This window comes from Pogoniulus pusillus, chromosome 4 (assembly GCF_015220805.1).
Source record: "Pogoniulus pusillus isolate bPogPus1 chromosome 4, bPogPus1.pri, whole genome shotgun sequence".
Classification (NCBI taxonomy): Eukaryota; Metazoa; Chordata; class Aves; order Piciformes; family Lybiidae; genus Pogoniulus; species Pogoniulus pusillus.
In genome coordinates, this window is record NC_087267.1 from 45,235,856 (window position 1) to 45,255,656 (window position 19,801).

Consider the following 19,801-nt stretch of genomic DNA (forward strand, 5'->3'; position numbering starts at 1 on the left):
GGGTTGAGAGAGACTTTCTAGGTCATCCAATCCAACCATTTACCCAGCACAGCCACACCACCACTAACTTGTGTCCCTCAGCATCACATCTACATGGCTACACATTCCCTCCAGGAATGGGGACTCCACCACTTCCCAGAGCAGTCTTTTCTAGGGCTTGACAACCTTTTGGGTGAAGAATTTTTTTCCTCATGTCCAAGATAAACCTCCTCTAGTAGCACCTAAGGCTGTTTCCACTTGTCCTAGCACACCATATATTTCTTACACAGAAATAACAAAAGAGAAAGCTGTGTTTTACTTGCCTCTTTTGCAACTTGCATGTGTCAGTGGCTGCTGGTGTTTAACACACAAAATACTTGTTGCTGTTACATGACAATAGGAAGGGGTTTTCTTTTCTGTGGTTTGGATTTTTATTCTTGGTGGTGGTAGTTTTTGTGGGTTTGGTTTGATGGTTTACTTACAGTCAAAAGACTGATATAACAGCTTTCTGACCACAGCTGACTGGATTTCCAGCAGGATCTTTTCTCCTCCAGCACTGAAGGGTTTCTGAAACTTTACTCTTGCGTCCAAGCAAGCACCTGTATAATGCAGCCAATACCCAGAGTCAGATGAAGTCATAGAATCAACCAGGTTGGAAAAGACCTCCAAGCTCATCCAGTCCAACCTAGCACCCAGCCCTAGCTGATCAACTAGACCATGGCACTAAGTGCCTCATCCAGGCTTTGCTTCAACACCTCCAAGGATGGTGACTCCACCACCTCCCTGGGCAGCCCATTCCAATGCCAATCACTCTCTCTGTGAATGAATCACTGGGGTGAGAAAGTCAAGGCCAGGGTTGTCCTCAGTGATTACATAAGATGTGCAGGCTAATGCAAGTCTACACAATAGTCCCCTAAGTATTAGAGATTTAGAAGAGCACATGGTCACCATAACCACTTTGGAGACACTTCTGTGAAGGAGCTTGATACCCTGCACAGGCAGAGGCAATAAGATCACAGCAAGCCTACCTCCATTCTCCGGGTTCCAAATGAGCTCTGGAGTTATTCATATGCACTTAAAGCCTGGCATCTTTAACATGCTTGAAGCTTTTTACTATCTTCTGAGATTTCCACTTGAATGACAGCAGCAGTGGGAAAAGACTGAATGAGTCAGTCTGGAGCCCTGTCCTCCACTCATCCTGCTGAATCACACACAGATAGCCTGATGGGAGGTTGTGCATCAGAGAGTGCAAAGCAGCTGCAGTTTGAAACGTGTCTGGCGTCCAGTGCCAACAACTTAACATTCAACTCAATGGCAGCAAAATTTAGACACATCTCATGCACAAGCCTAGCCCTGTTCTCTGCTTTCTTGTCCTGGGAGAGTTCAGGAGTTCTCACAGAATCATGTATGCCAAAAAAGACCTTAAAGTCCAACCATTACCCAGCTCTACCAAGTCCAGAGCTGAACCATGTCCCTCAGCACCACATCTCTGCATCTTTTAAATATCTGCAGGGGTAGGAATTCAACTGCTCCCATGGGGAGCCTCTTCCAGTGTCTGAGAACCCTTTCAGTGAAGAAGTTCCTTCCAGTGTTCAACCCAAATCTCCCTTGTTCCAATGTGAGGTCATTTCCTTTCATCACAGAAATCACAGAATTTATAGAATCAACCAGGTTGGAAGAGACCTCCAAGCTCAGCCAGTCCAACCTAGCACCCAGCCCTACCCAATCAACCAGACCATGGCACTAAGTGCCTCAGCCAGGCTTTGCTTCAACATCTCCAGGGACGGCAACTGCACCACCTCCCTGGGCAGCCCATTCCAATGCCCATCACACACTCAGACAACAACTTCCTCCTAACATCCAGCCTAGACCTCCCCCAGCACAACTTGACACTTGGTACTGGAGAAAAGAGATGCTCCAACCTCCTTTAGGAGAGTTGTAGAGAGCAAAGTGATATTCTCTTGTGGTCTCTCTTCTCCAGCCAAAACAACCACAGCTCCCTCAGCTGCTTCTCACAAGACTTGTTCTCCAGACTGGCTTGTTACACTGCTCTGGACCTGCTCCAGCACATCCATGTCTTTCCTGTAGTGAGAGCACCAAAACTGAACACAATAATGAAGATGTGGTCTCCCCAGTTCTGAGGGAAGAGATAACAGGAGGACACTGCAATCCAGTAAGTCCCAGGAAGGGAAGCTTCTAATGGATCCTGCATGTGGAAGGCAGGAATATGGAGTAATAAAGGAACTGGTGCTGTCTCATACAATCATAGACCAGTTGAGATTTGAAGAGACATTTGAGATCATGCAGTCAAACTTCTTGCTTAGATCTCACAATCCCACCACAACTGCTAAGCTGCTACCATTAAACCATATCCCTAAGCACCTTGTCCTCTCATCTTTCCGATACCTCCAGGGACAGTGCTCCACCACCTCCCTGGACAGGCTGCTCCAATGCCTGACAATCATTTCTGTGAAGAAAGTTTTCCTAATATCCAATCACAGCCTCCCTTGGCACAAGCTGAAGCCATTTCATCTTGTCCTGGCAATTGCTGTAAGAAGAGACTGACACCTGCCTTGTTTCAGCCTCCTTTGAGGGAGTAGCAGAGGTCAATGAGACCTCCCCTCAGTCTCCTCTTCTCAAGACCAAACAACCCCAGTCATGGGTGGTTCTGAATCCCATAGCTATGTTCCATGGACTCACTCATCCCTCCAAAGCTTCACAGAGAGAGTGATTTGTCATTGGCATGGCCTGCCCAGGTTGCTGGTGGAGTTGCCATCACTGGAAGTGCTCAAGTAAAGCCTGGATGAGGCACTTAGTGCCATGGTCTGGTTGACTGGATAGGGCTGTGTGCTAGGTTGGTCTTGATGATGTTGTAGGTCTCTTCCAACCTGGTTGATTCTATTCTATTCAGCTATGAGGTCATGAGCTGTTGAAAAGAAGTACCCTATTTGGTCAGTAGTGATTTCTACCCTGTGAAGGATTCGAATGTCATCCTTTCAATGGGAATTTTGGTCATGGGAATGGAGAGCAAAGAGAAAGTAAGGAGCTGACACTTCTACAGGCACCATATTCTAACTGGGGTCAAGGGATGCAACAGCTGGGAAGCAGCAAGTTATTTTCTGCCTCACTAGGCCTGCCAAAATAGGTTTCAAGTCAGCTATAAGGAAGGAAAACAAGAGAGCCCAGGAACAGCTCCCTGCCAGGTAATCTCTAGGGAGATGGAATGGCAGCAGTTGCCACCATAAGCTGGGCTCAGCAATCTACTCCATATCCTTTACCCTGGAGACTGCACAGAGCTCGGAGGGTTAATTGACAACCTCAACCCACCACAAGAGAAGTGTATTTGAGACAAAATGGTCCAGAAGTCACTTTTTAGGTAGCTTTGCCCATGAGGTCATGTGGTCAGTCTGTTGATGTTTGGTGGACCTTCACTTACAAAGCACATTTACCCAGTTTCAGAGAGTGCCAGGCATGAAGGGTCATACTCATACAGCCAGGGAAGTTCTCCAAGGCCCAGAAAATTCAACCTCCACCACAGTACAGAACCAGAGCAGTTCTCCCACTACATCTGAAAGCTGAAGATGCATGCTCCAACTCGTTGAATGCTACGAGCCCAAACCCTAGCAAGGAAAAACCTCTTGCTGATCACAGGAACAGACAAGACTGCTACAGACTCAATGTGGACACAGAAGACAAAGAGAGAGAATCATAGAATCAGCCAGGTTGGAAGAGACCTCCAAGATCATCCAGTGAAGAACTCTTGCTCTGGTGATGACTGTGTTCCTCTTGTGGGTGGAGCAGATGATCAGATCACTTTCCTCACTTTCTGTGTGTACTGTGCATGCCCATTTCATTTAAATGGAGCAGTTAGGAATATTTTCACCCAGTAAGGGTCAGAACTCTGCCCAAAGTGGTGGCCAACACTGTCTAACTCAAGGCAATTTACCCCAGAGTGCTTCCCACTGTAAAATCTGGAGGGCTGAATGGCAGGAAGTCAGTGGGAACAAGGACACAAAGCTAAAATCCACTGGCAGCTGAATTCATTCCTCTAAGAAAGTCAGATAAAGCTTTGGTCACAAAGCTAGCTGGAAATACAAAGAAAATTTGGGTCTGTCACTCAAGGGCACATACAAGAGGTGAGCTTTACTGGTGACTGCACATATGCCTTTGCACACCCATGAAGAATCCCTGCACTGTGCTGCCCTAAGGATGTGATCTGACTTTGATCCAGGAACATCACATCTCATTCTAAAAGAACATTGCCACTGAACAGGTACTTGAGTCTGAAGACCCCAGGTGCTGCCCACCACAGGCCAGGAGACACCACAAGCACCAATACCCAGGTAGAAACAAACCCCATCCATAGCAGAGTGGACACAGAGATGCTCTGTGTGCAGCTCTTTCTAAAACTCCTTCATAAATGAATGATGAGGTCTCTGTAACTGAATTAATTTTAAATGCTGGTCTTGGGATGGATTACCAAAGTAAGTCAGCAGTGCTAGCACAGGACACACAGCAGCACTGCCAGTCACAGCTTTCAAACAATGACACGTGCATTGAAAAGTGTGGCCAGCAGATCAAAGAAGGTTCCCTTCCCCCTCTACTCTGCCCTAGTGAGCCCACATCTGGAGTACTGGGTCCCACCCTGGGCACTCCAGTTCAAAAGGGACAGGGAACTACTAGAGAGAGTCCCACAGAAGGCCACAAAGATGCTGAGAGGAGTGAAGTGTCTCCCTTATGATGAGATGCTATAGCTCCTCAGCTTCCAAAAGAATATCTTATCAATGTGTGAATATCATCTGAAGAGCAGAGGTCATGAGGATGGGAATGGACTCTCTTCATTGTTGCCCAGACAATGGACAGTGGTTACAGACTACACCACAGGAGGTTTTGCTTGAACTTGAAGACAAACTTCTTCTCTGCAAGGGCCTTGGTTCACTGAAACAGACTACCCAGAGAGACTGGAGAGTCTCCTTATCTGGAGACTTTCAAGATCTACCTACTGGTGATCCCATGCAACTGGATCTTGTGTAAATAGGAACACTGGATTAGGTGACCTCTAGAGGTCCCTTCCAAACCCCACCACTTCATGAGCTTGCAAGGGAGAGGGTGAAAGGCCAGAACTCAAGGGCTCCCCTGATGGGATGCTCAGGAGTTTCTACTACACTGCCTCCCACCTGCTCAAAGCCCTCATCATCATCCAGGATAAATCCAGGAGGTTCTTTGCATGAAAAAAGGTCCCTTAAGACAGTGTTAAGGTATTACTTATGGAACACTGAGAAAAGACCAGTCACAAGAGTCAGAAGCATGATGGTCTTGTCCAAAGAGACATCCAACCACTCCAAACCACTCCATCAACCCAGTCAGATGACGAGATGATGAATCAAGTATGACTGAGTCTGATCAGAGATGTGTGGGCAGGACAAGTTCAGAGCTGTCCCAATTGTATCCTCTATCTGACCTGCAGAAACATCTTTGACAGACCAAACTTATGACTAAGCAACTAGGTCAACCAGTAGCCCCTGAAATGCTATGTCAACTCTCCTCCCATCCCATTGCCCCGTCTTGAAGCAAAGGATCTTTCCTGTCTCACACCAATGTGACAACTCCAGAGGGCTTGGAGCAGGATCACATTCCACAAGCAGAGAGAGCCAAGCAGCAAACAAAGCTGTTCCCACGTCTGCTCTTCCCGGCAGGTAGGTGTGAGAAGCCCAGCCATGCATGAGGAGATGTGCAGACACAAATGTGTCAGGCCATGCTTTATTTCCTCAAGAGCCAGCACAGTTGGTGGGGAGGAGTTCAAAGGGGGAAAAAAGAAATTCCTAACACCACAGCAGAGCTAACTGAGCTGTAAGCAGTGGTGCAGAAAGCAGGATGGAAACAGGTGAGGAAGAAAAATCCATACCCCTCCTCCCACAAAGAGCCTTCTGAAAACTGGTGGTTTACTCTACCACAACCTGCAAACCACCTCTCTTCCATGACACCATTTACAATGGAACCAGGATTTTACCCACTCAGTTAAAATAAACACAACTGCTACATGCAACCCAGACACACATCCAAAATAAGCTGCTCTGCTGTGAAGGTGTTGGCACCTCAGGAGTCAAATCCCTCACTTTGAGATGGGCTTTCCACCCCACAAGCTCAGGCTATCCCACTTGTCGGCTTGGGATTACCTTCCCTCTCCAGTTAATCCTTGGCACAGCTATCAGCTCATCCACAAGCTCAACTCTGTCCCCAGCTACAGGCTCCATCCCTGGAAGTATTTGTCAAAGACTTGCTCTAAATTTTCCTACACCAAGCAGCTGCTCAGCTCCAACCCTCTGTGGGCTATCAAATTTTCTTCAAACCAGAGTCTAAAATAAACAAAGCTAAAATAATTGTCTCACTTAGAAGTTTTAGAGGAAGATTTTGGGAATATTGAGTCCATCCAAGGCTTGTCTCCTATCTCCAAAAGCAATCAGAGCTGGGGGTTTATGGCACAAGGAGCTGGGTTAAGTGCAGATTGATTTCCCACCCAGTGCATCCCAAGTCCAGGCAATAATCTTGGGGAAAAGCTCAGCAGACACATAACACTCAAACACAACAGCAGGGAGGATGGGAAGCACAGAATCATAGAATCAAGCAGGTTGGAAGAGACCTCCAAGATCATCCAGTCCAACCTAGCACCCAGCCTTGTCCAATTAACCAGACCATGGCACTAAGTGCCTCAGCCAGGTTTGGCTTCAACACCTCCAGGGAAGGTGACTCCACCACCTCCCTGGGCAGCCCATTCCAATGCCAATCACTCTCTCTGCCAACAACTTTCTCCTAACATCCAGCCTAGACCTCCCCTGGCACAGCTTGAGACTGTGTCCCCTTGTTTTATTGCTGGTTGTCTGGGAGAAGAGCCCAACCCCACCTGGCTACAGCCTCCCTTCAGGGAGCTGCAGACAGCAATGAGCTCTGCCTTGAGCCTCCTCTTCTGCAGGCTGCACACCCCCAGCTCCCTCAGCCTCTCCTCACAGGGCTGTGCTCCAGGCCCCTCACCAGCTTCATTGCTCTTCTTTGGACACCTTCCAGCATCTCAACATCTCTTTTGAATTGAGGAGCCCAGAACTGGACACAGCACTCAAGGTGTGGCCTGACCAGTGCTGAGTACAGAGGAAGAATAATCTCCACTTCACAAATCAAAGCTACAGGCACCAGTAGAGCTGGTTAAGGTAGCATCAGAGACTAACAGTGTGTCACACCTTATGAAAAGAGACCTGCAGTTCTACTGCATTTAGTGGTAACTTAATTCCACATAAAAGACACTTGGCACAACTACTGTGGTTTGATCTTTCATTACACAATTGCCACTAATTCCTATCACAAGAACTTCAGAATCACAGAAGGATTTGGGTTGGAAGAGACCTTAGAGATTATCTAGTTCTCAACACCCTGCCATGGGCAGGGACATCTTCCACTAGTTCAGGTTGCTCAAAGCTCTGTCCAATCTGGCCTTGAACACCTCCAGGGAGGGGGCATCCACAATCTGCTCCAGGGTCTCACCACACTCATTTTAAGGAATCTCTTCATAATGTCCAGTCTCTTCCAGCTTCAAGCCATTCCCTCTCATCCCACCACAAGCAGCTTTTGTAGCAATTCCCTCCCCAGTTCCCTCATGTTTTTTCAGTACCTGAAAGGGCCCTATCAGCTGTCTCCAGAACCTGGTCTCCCCTAGGTTGAACAGACCCAACTCTCATAGCCCATACCCATAGGGGATGTGCTCCAGTCCTCTGATCATCTTCACAACAACCCTCTGGACCAGCTCCAGAAGTTTGATGTCCTGGCACTGCACCTGGATGTAATACTCCAGAGGAGGTCTCTCAAGAGCAGAGTAGAGGGGAAGAATCACCTCACTCATCCTGCTGGTCAGAGTTCTTTTGATGCAGGCTTTTGGGGCTGCAAATGCCACACCACTGGTTCACGTTGAGTTTTTCCATCAACCAACACCTCTAAGTCCTTCCTCCTCAAGACTGCTCTCAAGCCACTTCTCTCCAAGCCTATATTTGTGCTAGGGATTAGTGACAAGGATGCTTCTCCAATCCTTGCAACCCTCACTGTGCTCATTACTGCTGCTACTGGGGAGTGGATTTATTTACTCCATCCAGTTTATGATGTGTTTATTCCCTTCTGTGCCATGACCTTTCCGGCTGGAAAATTAGCAGTTATTAGAGGCAGCTAAAGCAAAATAAGAGAAAATAAAATGGAACTGCCACAACAGAAACTGTAATTATTATTGAAATGTGACCTAAAAGAGGATCCATCTGTGTAAAAACCTTCCTTTAAATACACACACACACATATATATATGACACACTTAAAAATAAATACAGACAGATCTCTTCCTCCGTAGGTGTAATTATAGAGCTACCTCCTTCACACACAGCCACGCTCTGTGTGCATCTCACAGTGGAGCTTTTGTAGGTGCTATGCCCAGGAGAAGAAAGCTATAAACTATTTAAAACATGGTCACCACTCAGTAATCAGTTGGACCTGATGATCTTAAAGGTCTCTTCCCATCAAAATGATTCTGTTTGACACCTCACAGAACGATAGGGGTTGAAAAGGAACTTCAGGAGTCATTTAGTCTAACCTCCTTGCTAAAGGAGATTTGGTTAGGTCAAGTTGCACAGGAACATGTCCAGGAGGGTTTTGCAAGTCTACAGAGGTGATTTCACAAGCTCTTTGGGCAGCCTGTGCTCTGTATCCTCACAGGAAAGCTTTTCTTCAAGTGCAAATGATATCTCCCGTGTTCTAGTTTGTACCCATTGCCCTTTGTCTCATCATTGGCTACCAATGAAAAGAGCCCAGCCCCATCTCATGACCTCCATCCTTTAGGTACTGAACAGCACTAAGGACACTCTTTCCTAGCCTTTCCTTTTCCAATCTGAACTCCAGGTCTCTCAGCACCTCCTTGTAAAAGGCATGCTCCAGTCCCCTCAGCACTTTCATGGCTCTGCACTCAACTCTCTAACCTACTTCCCTGTCTCTCAAACTAGGGAGTCCAAAACTGGACTCACTACCCCAGGGCAGAATACAGGCAAAGAGTCTCCTCTGACCTTTTTCCCACACTCTTATTAACACAACCCATGAGACCATCTGCCTTATTGGCCACAAGTGCAAACTGATGTTTTATGATGAACTTGCCCACCAGCACACCCAGCTCCTCCTGATGTCAAGAGACATTTACACTGAAATTCTGTTTTGTCTGCTAATCACTCAAAACCAAGTTTCTCATGAGTTTTCCCCCCTGGACAGCAAGGTCTCAGCAACGAGTTTGGTGAGCTCAAAAGTCCAGGAGACATTTCCTGCGTGTCAATTAATAGCTGAGCCCAACTGGCTGCTCTCGAAATAACAAACAAACCCAGTGCAAATTCCTCTGAGCAGCGGCTGGGAGCTGAGCTGAGCTGCTGAGTCAGCTTCTCCACCAGGCAGAACAGAATGTAAAGCAGCCATCAGAAAAGCACTTACAAAAAAAAAAAACCCAAAACAAAACTAAACCCAACCCAGAAAAGCAACTGTTGCCTCCAGAACAAAGGCAGAGGAAGCAGCAGGAGGAGCACGCATTGCGGTGTCTCTGCTAACAAATCCCTTCAGACGTGTCTGCTTTATGCAACGTCTCTCTAATGGTTCTGGTGGAGGCACTTATAGGCAAGACATGCTTAATGCCCAGCCTCTGCTGCTCTTCAGGAAATGACCACCAAAGAGGCTAATTTTTAAGTGCTATTACTGGTGTCCTGCCTCAAGACCAGCAGTTGTCACACATCAGCCCAAGGATGAGTCACTTCCCGCTGTGGCAAAGCCTTGGACCTTGCGGGTTGCTGTCTGCAGACCCTCATCAGAGGTTATGTTACTCTGCAGCACCTTGCAAAAAGTGTCTTACCAGCTTTGTGCAGAGAGATGCAATCTTCTCTGCTCACTGGCTTGGAGTGACCTGCTCTTCTAACACAGAGCAGAAAAGTCCTCTTGACAATTTCTAGGATTTCATTTCTGTGCTCCAAAGAGAATCACAGACCTTTGGGATCATCAAGTCCAACTGTTAACCCAATACTGTTAGGTCACCTCTAAACCACATCCCTCAGCATCACACCCACACAGCTCCAGGATGGAGACTCAACCACTCCTCCAGATGAGCAGATACTCATGCAGTAGGGATGAGAGTGGTCACTTTGACTGTTCTTACTGCTCCAAGACACAGTGGACCTTATGTTCAGATTGGAGTCACAGGGACTTGTGTGGAGGACTTGCTAATTTCCTACTTTTTATCCTGTCAACAACTCTGGGAGATGTCCTCTTATGTCAGCAAGGTAGGAGTTGATCTCCTCTCTCAAGTAGCAAGTGATAGGATGAAAGGAGAATGGCCCCAGGCTGTACCAGGGAAGGTTTAGATTGGAAATGAAGAGAAATTTCTCTCCTGAAAGAGTAGTCAGACATTGGAACAGGCTGCCCAGGGAGTCACCATCCCTAGAAATCTGAAATAGAAAACCAGCACGTGGACATGGCACTCTGGGACATGGTTTAATGCATGTCATGGTGCTGGGTTGATGATTGAACTTAACTGATGATCTTGCAGGTCATCTCCAACCTCAATGATTTTATGATTCAAGATCTTGGACCATTGGGATGGTCCACTAAAACAAATAGAGGTGAGATCAAAGAGATCTGCAGTCCACTCATTTGAAATCAGACCTGACTTGCAGAAACTCAGGATCAGTGAAGACTCCACCAATCATCTAAGGAGAGTATAAAGCACCACCACACAGGCGCTCGTCTGGCTGGTTGAGCACCAAGCCTGCTTTCTCTGCCTCTGTGTGCTCCCAGCATTGAGTGCAGCTTTCCTCCTAACTTATTCATGATGTTCTGGCAGTCTCACCAAGTTCACCCCAACTCAGCTCATGCAAAAAACAAAAGCTCAGAGCTTTACAAAGGGCATTTCACCGATGTGGTGGGGGAGAAAGGAGCGCACAGCAGTAACGTTGCTCTTCCAGGGAGTGATACAGCTTCAGGAGGGGCAGGGAGGGAAGGTTATAACTCAGGCCAGCTTGTAGCCGCCTCTTCTGGAAAGTCAGGGCCTCCCACCGGGATGCAGAGTCAGCTACAAGCAGAAAGGTTTGAAGCAAAGCCACTGCGAGGAGCTGTTTCCAATTGCGACTCAGTAAGCACAGAGAGGGGTCATGTAATCAATCTGTAACCCTTCTACACCTCCATTACCCCAGCACACCGCTCCTCACATGCACACTCAGCCTGGAAAGAAAGAAATGTGCTCTCAGCCTCCCAAACAAGAAAAAATATCATCTGTTCTTCCTTATTAGTCTGGCCACTGGCCTCTGATTACTGCCAGTGGTACTAAAGCATGAGAGAAGAGTTTGCTTAGAATCACAGAAGCATTTTGGTTGGAAGAGACCTTTATGATCTCGAACCGTTAGCCAACACTGCCAAGTCCACCACTAAACCACATCCCTCAGCACCACATCGACATGCCTTTCAAATCCCTCCAGGCACAGAGTCTCCAGCACTGCACTGGGCAGCTTGTTCCAGTGCATGCTCCTGATGAGCAGATACTCACGCAGCAGTAGGGAGTGTGGTCACCATCACTCTTATTGCTCCAAAACACAGCGGAGCTGCTGTTCAGACTGGAGAGGAAAGAGTCACAGAGAGTTGTGTTAAGGCTTTGCTAATTTCCTACTTTTTATCCTGTCAACAACCCTGGGAGATGTCCTCTCATGTCAGCACTGTAAGGAGGAGATATAACCAACGTGATAATGCCTGATGCTGTTGATAAGGGATGGGAAAGCAGCAGGTAGGGCTGTTTGATCCTCCCTAGGGAGAATAAGTGAGATAAAATTGCCAGCTCAGAGCAGCCTGCTACCTTCACCACCACGAGGACCCTGTTTCCATTTTAGCTGAGGTTCCTCCCCTACCTTAGCATTTATTTGTGGCACCCCAAAGAGTTCTGCAGGCTTTCAAGAGGGCAACATCCTGCTCACACAAGAGACCCTGCCCACACATGAGAGATATTTTCAATAACATTAATATTTAGTTAACTTTGTTTTAGCTGAAGATAACCAGAAAAGGAGTAAAGGTACAAAACTGCCTTGGAGATGATTGTCCTTCATCCTTACAAAAGACCATCCTCCAGCATATACCTCACAGCCTTGCTGCAATTCATTCACTGCAGGCTCTGCCCTGAGGGGAAAACGAGAATGAGAACAGTACCCCATGGCTGGAGGCAGCGCCGGCTCGGGGTCATCACCCCACCTCAGCCTGAAATCCAGCCCTGCGGCAGCCTCTGATACAGCACCGAGGAGCGGGGAAGGGAGCAGGCGATGGTAACCCAACACTGGTTCCAGCTGCCCAGTTGCAGGCAGGAGATCAGCAGGGTGTTATAAATAACAGTCAGTGACTCTCATGTAGAGCTGAAGGAACAAACACACATTGGTCTGGAAGCAGAGGATAGATGCAGGGACCGAGATGTGGTTCAGGGCAGATAAAGTCCAATAGGTCATCTAGTCATAAAATCATTTAATCAGTTCAGGTGGAAAACACCATCAAGTCCAACCACCAACATAACACCACCACATGCAGTACAGCATGTCTCAAAGTGCCATGTCTAGATGCTTAACTCCTCCAGGGATGGAGACTCCACCACCTTTATGGGAATCCTGCTTCAATGCATGACCACTCTCATGTTAGTCCAACACCTCCACACTCAGAAGGGACATCTGCAGCTACATCAGGTTGTTCACAGTCCCATTCAACCTGATCTTAATGAATCCAAATCTCATGCAAATCATTTTAGCTCTTGGCCAGGTTGCTGGGAATTCTCATCCTCAGATCTTTGTTTTGCAGAAAAGTGCCACCATCTTCACCTGTCTCCACAAACGATTTAACTCCTTTGCATCTCCATCCGAGATAACAGACTTCTTTCACACAACGGTGAGACACTGGCACAGGTTGCCCAGGGAGGTTGCCAATGCTCCTCTCCTGGAGGTGCTCAAGGCCAGGTTGGATGAGGCCCTGTGCAACCTCTTTTAACAGGAGGTGTCCCTGCTTATGGCAGGGGGTTGGAAATGGATGATCCTTGAGGTCCCTTCCAACCTAAACCATTCTATGATTCTATTGTAGGAGTTGGAAGGGATCTTCAGGTATCATCCAGTCCAGTCAGGGGAATCACAGAATTAATCAGATTGGAAAAGACATTGGAGATCATCAAGTCCAACTGATTACCCAACAACATCTAATCAACTAAACCATTGCACTAAGTGCCACATCCAGTCTTTTTGTAAACACTTCCAGGGACAGTGATTCCACCACCTCCCTGAGCAGCCCATTCCAACAGCAAATCACTCTTACTGTGAATATTTTTTTCCTAATATCTAGCTTAAATCTCCCCACCTGGGGCAGGCTGCACAGGGTTGCACCAAGGTGATTTTTGACAATCACCAGAGAAGGCAACTCCACAACTTATCTGGGCAGCCTATTGCAGTGCTCTGGCACCCTCCCCCATTTCCTGGCTTTGATGAGGAGCTAAGATACAAGAAGGAGAGCATCCTCAAAACACAGAGCTAAGGTCACAGCAACCTGCCTGTAGCAGAGACTAGCAAACACTGACCAACCTAAAGATCAGGGAAGGGTGTGAATTTTTTCAGCTTCCAACTTCTTGTCTACCTTCTGCCTGCTAAACCAGCTCTGCTGGGAGTACTCCTCACATGCCAGCAAGGTTCAGCACAGCTGCCACTTAAAATAAGTCTCCTTACACACACATTTAAAAATACCCCACACTCACACCAACAATAACTCAATGTGCCAACAATAACTTTCTGCCATGCCACAATAACTCTGTATTTATAGCTCTGATTTCTTCATCTGGATATTGCCCCCAGCAGCAGCCCCATGAACACCCCATCCCCATAAAAAGGGATTTTGTTATTTTAACAGGCTGTGGTAAAACCCATTTCTGGACTGAGTTCCAACCACATAACCACAGGTCCACGTCAGCATGAGCAGTGCAGGATTTCTCCCCCACAGCCCCTTGCTCTTCACTAGAGATGATGGGGGGGAGGAGGGAGATTCTCCTGAGGGTTAACACAAAGCTGCAACCACTTCCATTTGAGCTGTAATTGAAAATCAATAGGATTGGTAGTTTGAATGCTCATGTGCTTCAAAGCACAAAGTCTAGGAAGCAGAAGCACAGATCACTTCTTCTCCTGGTCTGATGTCAAACAGAGATGTTTTGAATTCTCTGTGCTTGTGATGCAGTCATACATTCATTTAGGATGTGATTCTGACCCATTTCAGATGTCAGCTTTATGAATGAGTGAATTAGCTCATAGCTGTGCCTATACTTCTGTATGACTGTCTGGGCTTGAGAAGTTCTAGCTGAAACGTGGATGTCTTACTAAGCAATCTGCATCCAAACCACATAATGGTACCCACATCATGCATGCCACACAAAATATATTGATAACACATTAGAAAATACATCATCATGAAAACTATTTCCATGATCATAAAATCAGAGCATTCTTTTGACTGGAAAAGACCAGGGCAGGTTTAGGTTGGACATTAGGAAGAAATTGACAGTATCACCGAGTATGACAGTATCACCAAGGTTGGAAGAGACCTCATAGATAATCAAGCCCAACCCTTTACCACAGAGCTCCAGGCTACACCATGGCACCAAGTGCCACGTCCAATCCTGCCTTGAACAGCTCCAGGGACAGCTGGAGCATAGAAAGAGTGATTGCCTGTTGGAATGGGCTGCCCAGGGAGGTGGAGTCATCATCCCTGGAGGTGTTCAAAAATAGATGAAGCACTTAGTGCCATGGTCTAGTTGACTGGATAGAGCCGGGTGCTAGGTTGGACTGCATGATCTTGGAGGTCTCTTCCAACCTAGTTGATTCTATGATTTTCCTGCCCAGTTCTCATTAAGTTTCTGTGACCTCTAAGATCACTGAGTCCAACTGCCAACCTAAGACCACCACAGCCACTAAACCAAGTCCCAAAATGCCACGTCCACACATTTCTTGAATACCCCCAGGGATGGTGACTAACACCTCCCTAGGCAACCTATTCCAAGTAAAGGTTTTCTTCACCCTTTTATTCTTTTCCTTACACAATTTCCCCTAATGCAGACAGAGATAGCTGGGGTGCTTCAAGCAGAAAAGATCATCACATGATGGCCTTTCAATATATAAAGGAGGCCCAAAAGAAAGATAGAGGAATAGATTCACAGTATCACAGAATCACAGTATTATCAGGATTGGAAGAGACCTCATAGATCATCAAGTCCAACCCTTTACCACAGAGCTCAAGGCCAGACCATGGCACCAAGTGCCACGTCCAATCTTGCCTTGAACAGCCCCAGGGACAGCGACTCCACCACGTCCCCAGGCAGCCCATTCCAGTGTCCAAAGTCCCATAGTGACAGGCCAAGGAGCAGTGGTTTTACCTTGACAGAATAAGTTTAGATGGGAGACAAGGAAAAGATTGTATATAAGGAAGATGGAGAGATAGATGAACAGGTTGCCCAGAGGAGCTATTAATGCCCCAACACTGAAAACATTCAAGGGCAGGTTGGATGGGGTTTTGAGCAACCTGATCTAGCATGAGAAGTTCCTGTCCATGGCATAGGTGTTTGACTAGATGAACTTGAAAGGATTCTTTCAGCCTAAACCATTCTATGACTCTATTCTAAAATGCAGATAAGTCATTCTTGGGTTGTAATTCACAAGAGGTCAAAAAGTGCTGAGGCACGTGGGTGCATGAGATGCACTCACAAAGAGCAGGGGATTATTAACTATGCTGAAGTGAGAGGCAGTGAAGGCTGCTGAGGCTCCTTATTTTTAATTAGGGGATTTTTTTATTTAAAGGAGCATCAAGAAAAGCTGCATCAGCAATCCTTGATCCACTTGATTAATGCCAAGAAGCAGCAGTGCCACCACACTCAACCTGAACTGAGCATCCAAGTGTGCAAGGTGCTGTGCAAGACACACAAAGATGGTATGCTGTGGGGATGAGGCTGGCTCTAGAGGAAGCTACTGACAACAGTAAGGGACCATGCACTGGTCCTTTCCAAAGAGTTACAGGTCCAGCTCCATGTATCTCTACCTTTGCCAGCTGACAGTGGTCTTCTCAACCAACAATAAGTACATTACAACCTCTCAGCTTTCTCCCTCCACCCTTTTCCTGCCCAGTTCTGGTTGTTAAATGAAGGTCCAGCAAGAGAGGAGCAGTGGAGAGAACTGGCAGAAGCATATGCCACAGTGCTCAGAGCATCAGGGACATCCAGCATATGCCACAGCGCTCAGAGCATCAGGGACATGCATTACTGGGGGAGCCCAACATAATGGACCATGCAATGTTACCCAATGCCTGTCCTGTACCACCTAGGCACCCCAAGAATGGCACTTGCTCATATGTACCTCATGGGCAGAATCTGGAAAGAAGAGGTTCATTTCACTGAAGGGGTGAAAGATTGTAATGAAGAGCAAGGGAAGGAAGGTGGAATTAGTGACTTATAGAATCATTAAGGGTGGAAATGTTCCAGGCAGAAAGGAACCTGGGGGTGCTGGTAGAGAGTAGCTGAATATGGGTCAGCAGTGTGTCCAGGTGGCCAAGAGAGCCAATGGCATCCTGGCCTGCATCAGGAACAGTGTGGCCAGGTGGACAAGGGAGGTTACTCTGCCCCTGTACTCAGCACTGCTCAGGCCACACCTTGAGTGCTGTGTCCAGTTCTGGGCTCCTCAATTCAAGAGAGATGTTGAGGTGCTGGAAGGTGTCCAGAGAAGGGCAACGAAGCTGGTGAGGGGCCTGGAGCACAGCCCTGTGAGGAGAGGCTGAGGGAGCTGAGGGTGTTTAGCCTGCTTTGAGCTCTTGCGGAAGAGATGGGTGATAAACCCTTCCACACCTTTTCCTCTCCCTTTGGTGACTGCATAACTGAACCTTAATTTAGCTGCACTCAAATTAGTGTTGTGCAGGGACCTTGAGGTATCTCAGTGCAGGAATGCAAGCCCGAAGCTGCTCTTCTGCCTCCCATGCAGATCTCTGAAAGCCTGGCCCAGTGCCATGAACAGTGACATCTCCTGGGTGTGCTGCTCCTCAGACTGGTTGAGGCCACATCCCTGGAGGTGTTTAAGGCCAGGCTGGATGGGGCTCTGGGTAGCCTGATCTAGGGTAAGGTGTCCCTGCCCACGGCAGAGGGGTTGGAACTAGATTATTATTGTGATACCTTCCAACCCTGACTGATTCTATGTCCAGAAGTCCCTTCCAAATCCTGCTATTCTACAATTCTGTTGGCTGAGCCTCTCCAAAGGAGCTTCCTTGGTCCTGTTAGTCCCAAATTTTCACAAATCCAGGGTGGTAACACAAACCTTGTGCTCCCATCCACAGGCAGCCTGAGTGGAAAGTCTCATTTTGCCCAGCCTTGTTAACAGCACAACTTAGAGGTGTCATTAAGAGTCCAATCAATGTGACGTCATGGGTGTAATTGGATTATATGTATGTTCACCAGACCCTTTCCACGTGGTATCCCCATTGGCTAATGCTGAATTATGATGGATCATACAGAGAGACCTATGAAGCACACATGAATAACCCAAGCATGCATTTTTAATGATGCAATCCTGATAACTTCCTCCTGCTAACAAAACCAAAATGAATTAAACACAAGTGGCTGTCAGTAGCATTAAAGCAGAAGAGAAAACCCCCTCACTATTTAAATGGCAACGTGAAATGTTCACCCCAATTGCAGGGGTGACTAGGACTGTTTGTGGTAATGACACCAATTAACATATCTAGCCCAGTTAAAGTTTCCAGGGTAAAAGAGAGAAAAATAAAGTGGGAAGAGGAGCTTGGGTAATATTAATGGTAGTGGGGAAAAAAGGTGATGATAATGGATGGCACAGAGTGAATAGGACTGAAATGACTGGGGTAATTCAGATGAATTGTCAGATGAATTGGCTGACAATGGCTGGACAATTCCCCAGAAGAGCATGGCCCCAGGTATAGGATTGAGCATGAAAGAGACATTTATTAACACAAAACAGGACAAAGCCTGCAAATTCAACAATCAGAAATTAATTAAGTCAGGCAGAGACTCCTGGACTTCTAGAGTCTTCCCTGAGACACTACAATTACCAAGTCAAACATCCCAGATGAGACTGACCTCCATTGTAGGTGAATCATTCTTCTCCCAGGCAACCAGCAACAGAACAAGGGGACACAGTCTCAAGTTGTGCCAGGGGAGGTCTAGGCTGGATGTTAGGAGGAAGTTGTTGGCAGAGAGAGTGATTGGCAGTGGAATGGGCTGCCCAGGGAGGTGGTGGAGTCACCATCCCTGGAGGTGTTCAGAAATAGATAAGGCACTTAGTGCCATGGCCTAATTGACTGGACAGGGTTGGGTGCTAGGTTGGATTGGATGATCTTGGAGGTCTCTTCCAACCCAGCTGATTCTATGATTCCGTGGCTTTTCTTTAGGGCAGAAGTGATATAAAGACTTGAGATCACCTCCACATCTGTATTTCCTGATTTATCTGATCATGAGCAAGAGAGAATCCTTTGCAGGGCTGGGCTTGCAAATTGCATTTAACTCTTCATCCCTACTGACCTCTTACAGCATGAGAGTTATCTTGATCTAGGGTAGTGTGTCCCTGGGCATGGCAGGGAATTTGGAACTACATGATCCTAATGGTCCCTTCCAACCCTGACTGATTCTATGATTCTGTCTCCAGGGACTGGTTTTAAACTGCACTGCCTATGTACTTAAGGACACCCTGGCTAGGAGTTGATCTGGAACACTTAATTTTAAGTATCTACCTCTTTTCCAGATAAATCTACTTTAAGCACTCAAGTTGTCTGCTTGAATAGTTTTGCTCTTTCTGCATCTCAGGGACAGCACCACTTCCATATCTGTCAGCAGAGCTGGAAGGATAAGTATGTTATTGATTTCATCTGCTGGGCAGCCAAATCTTACAGCTGGAGAAACTCTGAGTGGCACATTAAGTAGCACCTACAACACCCAGCAGGGATGATCAGAGTCTTGGTTGGTTTGACTTCACTTTCCTTTAGAAAACAGCTAAGATTTAAGGAACTGCTATTCATCAGTAGAGGACTGGGAGAAGACACCCAAAAAACCCCTTGATTGGTAAAGATGGTCACACTAAAATGATAGACTTTCTGATGCAATAAAACCTGTGCCAGAAGTCACATCTCAGCTTTCATGATGTGTGTTTTCACAACAGACAGGTTTGTGAGAGAGTAGAAGCACTCTTCCTTGAAGGGCTCACTCCTGAGCAGAGCTCTGAGCTGTTCTTCACAGACAAATCACCCTGTGCATACCTGCATCCTTTAGAGCATCACAGATGGAAGATTTCAAGCTAGATGTTTTGGATTTCCCCCCCCCCCCCCCCCCCCCTTTTCCTTTCTGCTTTGCACAATTTTCTGTGGTATGCAAAAGGCCTAATTTAGAGATGGGTTTGTTTAGCTTTAAGAGAGTCAATTAATCTTTTTTGAATTAAAAGCAAAAAGGAAAAAAAAGATTGGTTCAGCTTTGTTAAATATACCCCCCAAAAAATTCAAATCACTTCATAAAAGCTGCTCAGAGATGCCACATTGCTAAGAGATATTTAAAATGCAGGGAGTGGATTTAACTGTTCCTGAGAAACACTCCTGTCAAACAGAATGAGGGCCAGGAGGTTAAAACACAGCCATCATAACCTTTATTGCTTCATTTTTGTGAAGCCATTAACCACAGGAGGACCACAGATGTGCCACAGCTCCAGCAGCTGGAGTGAAA

The 19,801-nt window shown here is 46.8% G+C and overlaps 1 protein-coding gene across 7 annotated transcripts in view; it reads right to left on the minus strand.

Annotated features, from left to right (window-relative positions):
- PLXNA4 (plexin A4) overlaps nt 1–19,801 on the minus strand; it is a 611,173-nt gene that overhangs the window by 507,586 nt on the left and 83,786 nt on the right. The window contains exon 4 of one of the 7 annotated variants that reach the window (XM_064142732.1): nt 10,547–11,250. The exons of 5 other annotated variants lie outside the window; for them this stretch is intronic. In XM_064142732.1, coding sequence (XP_063998802.1) covers nt 11,203–11,250 — 48 coding nt within the window. In that variant the 3' untranslated portion in view covers nt 10,547–11,202. One more of the 7 variants, XM_064142734.1, reaches the window with a different exon arrangement.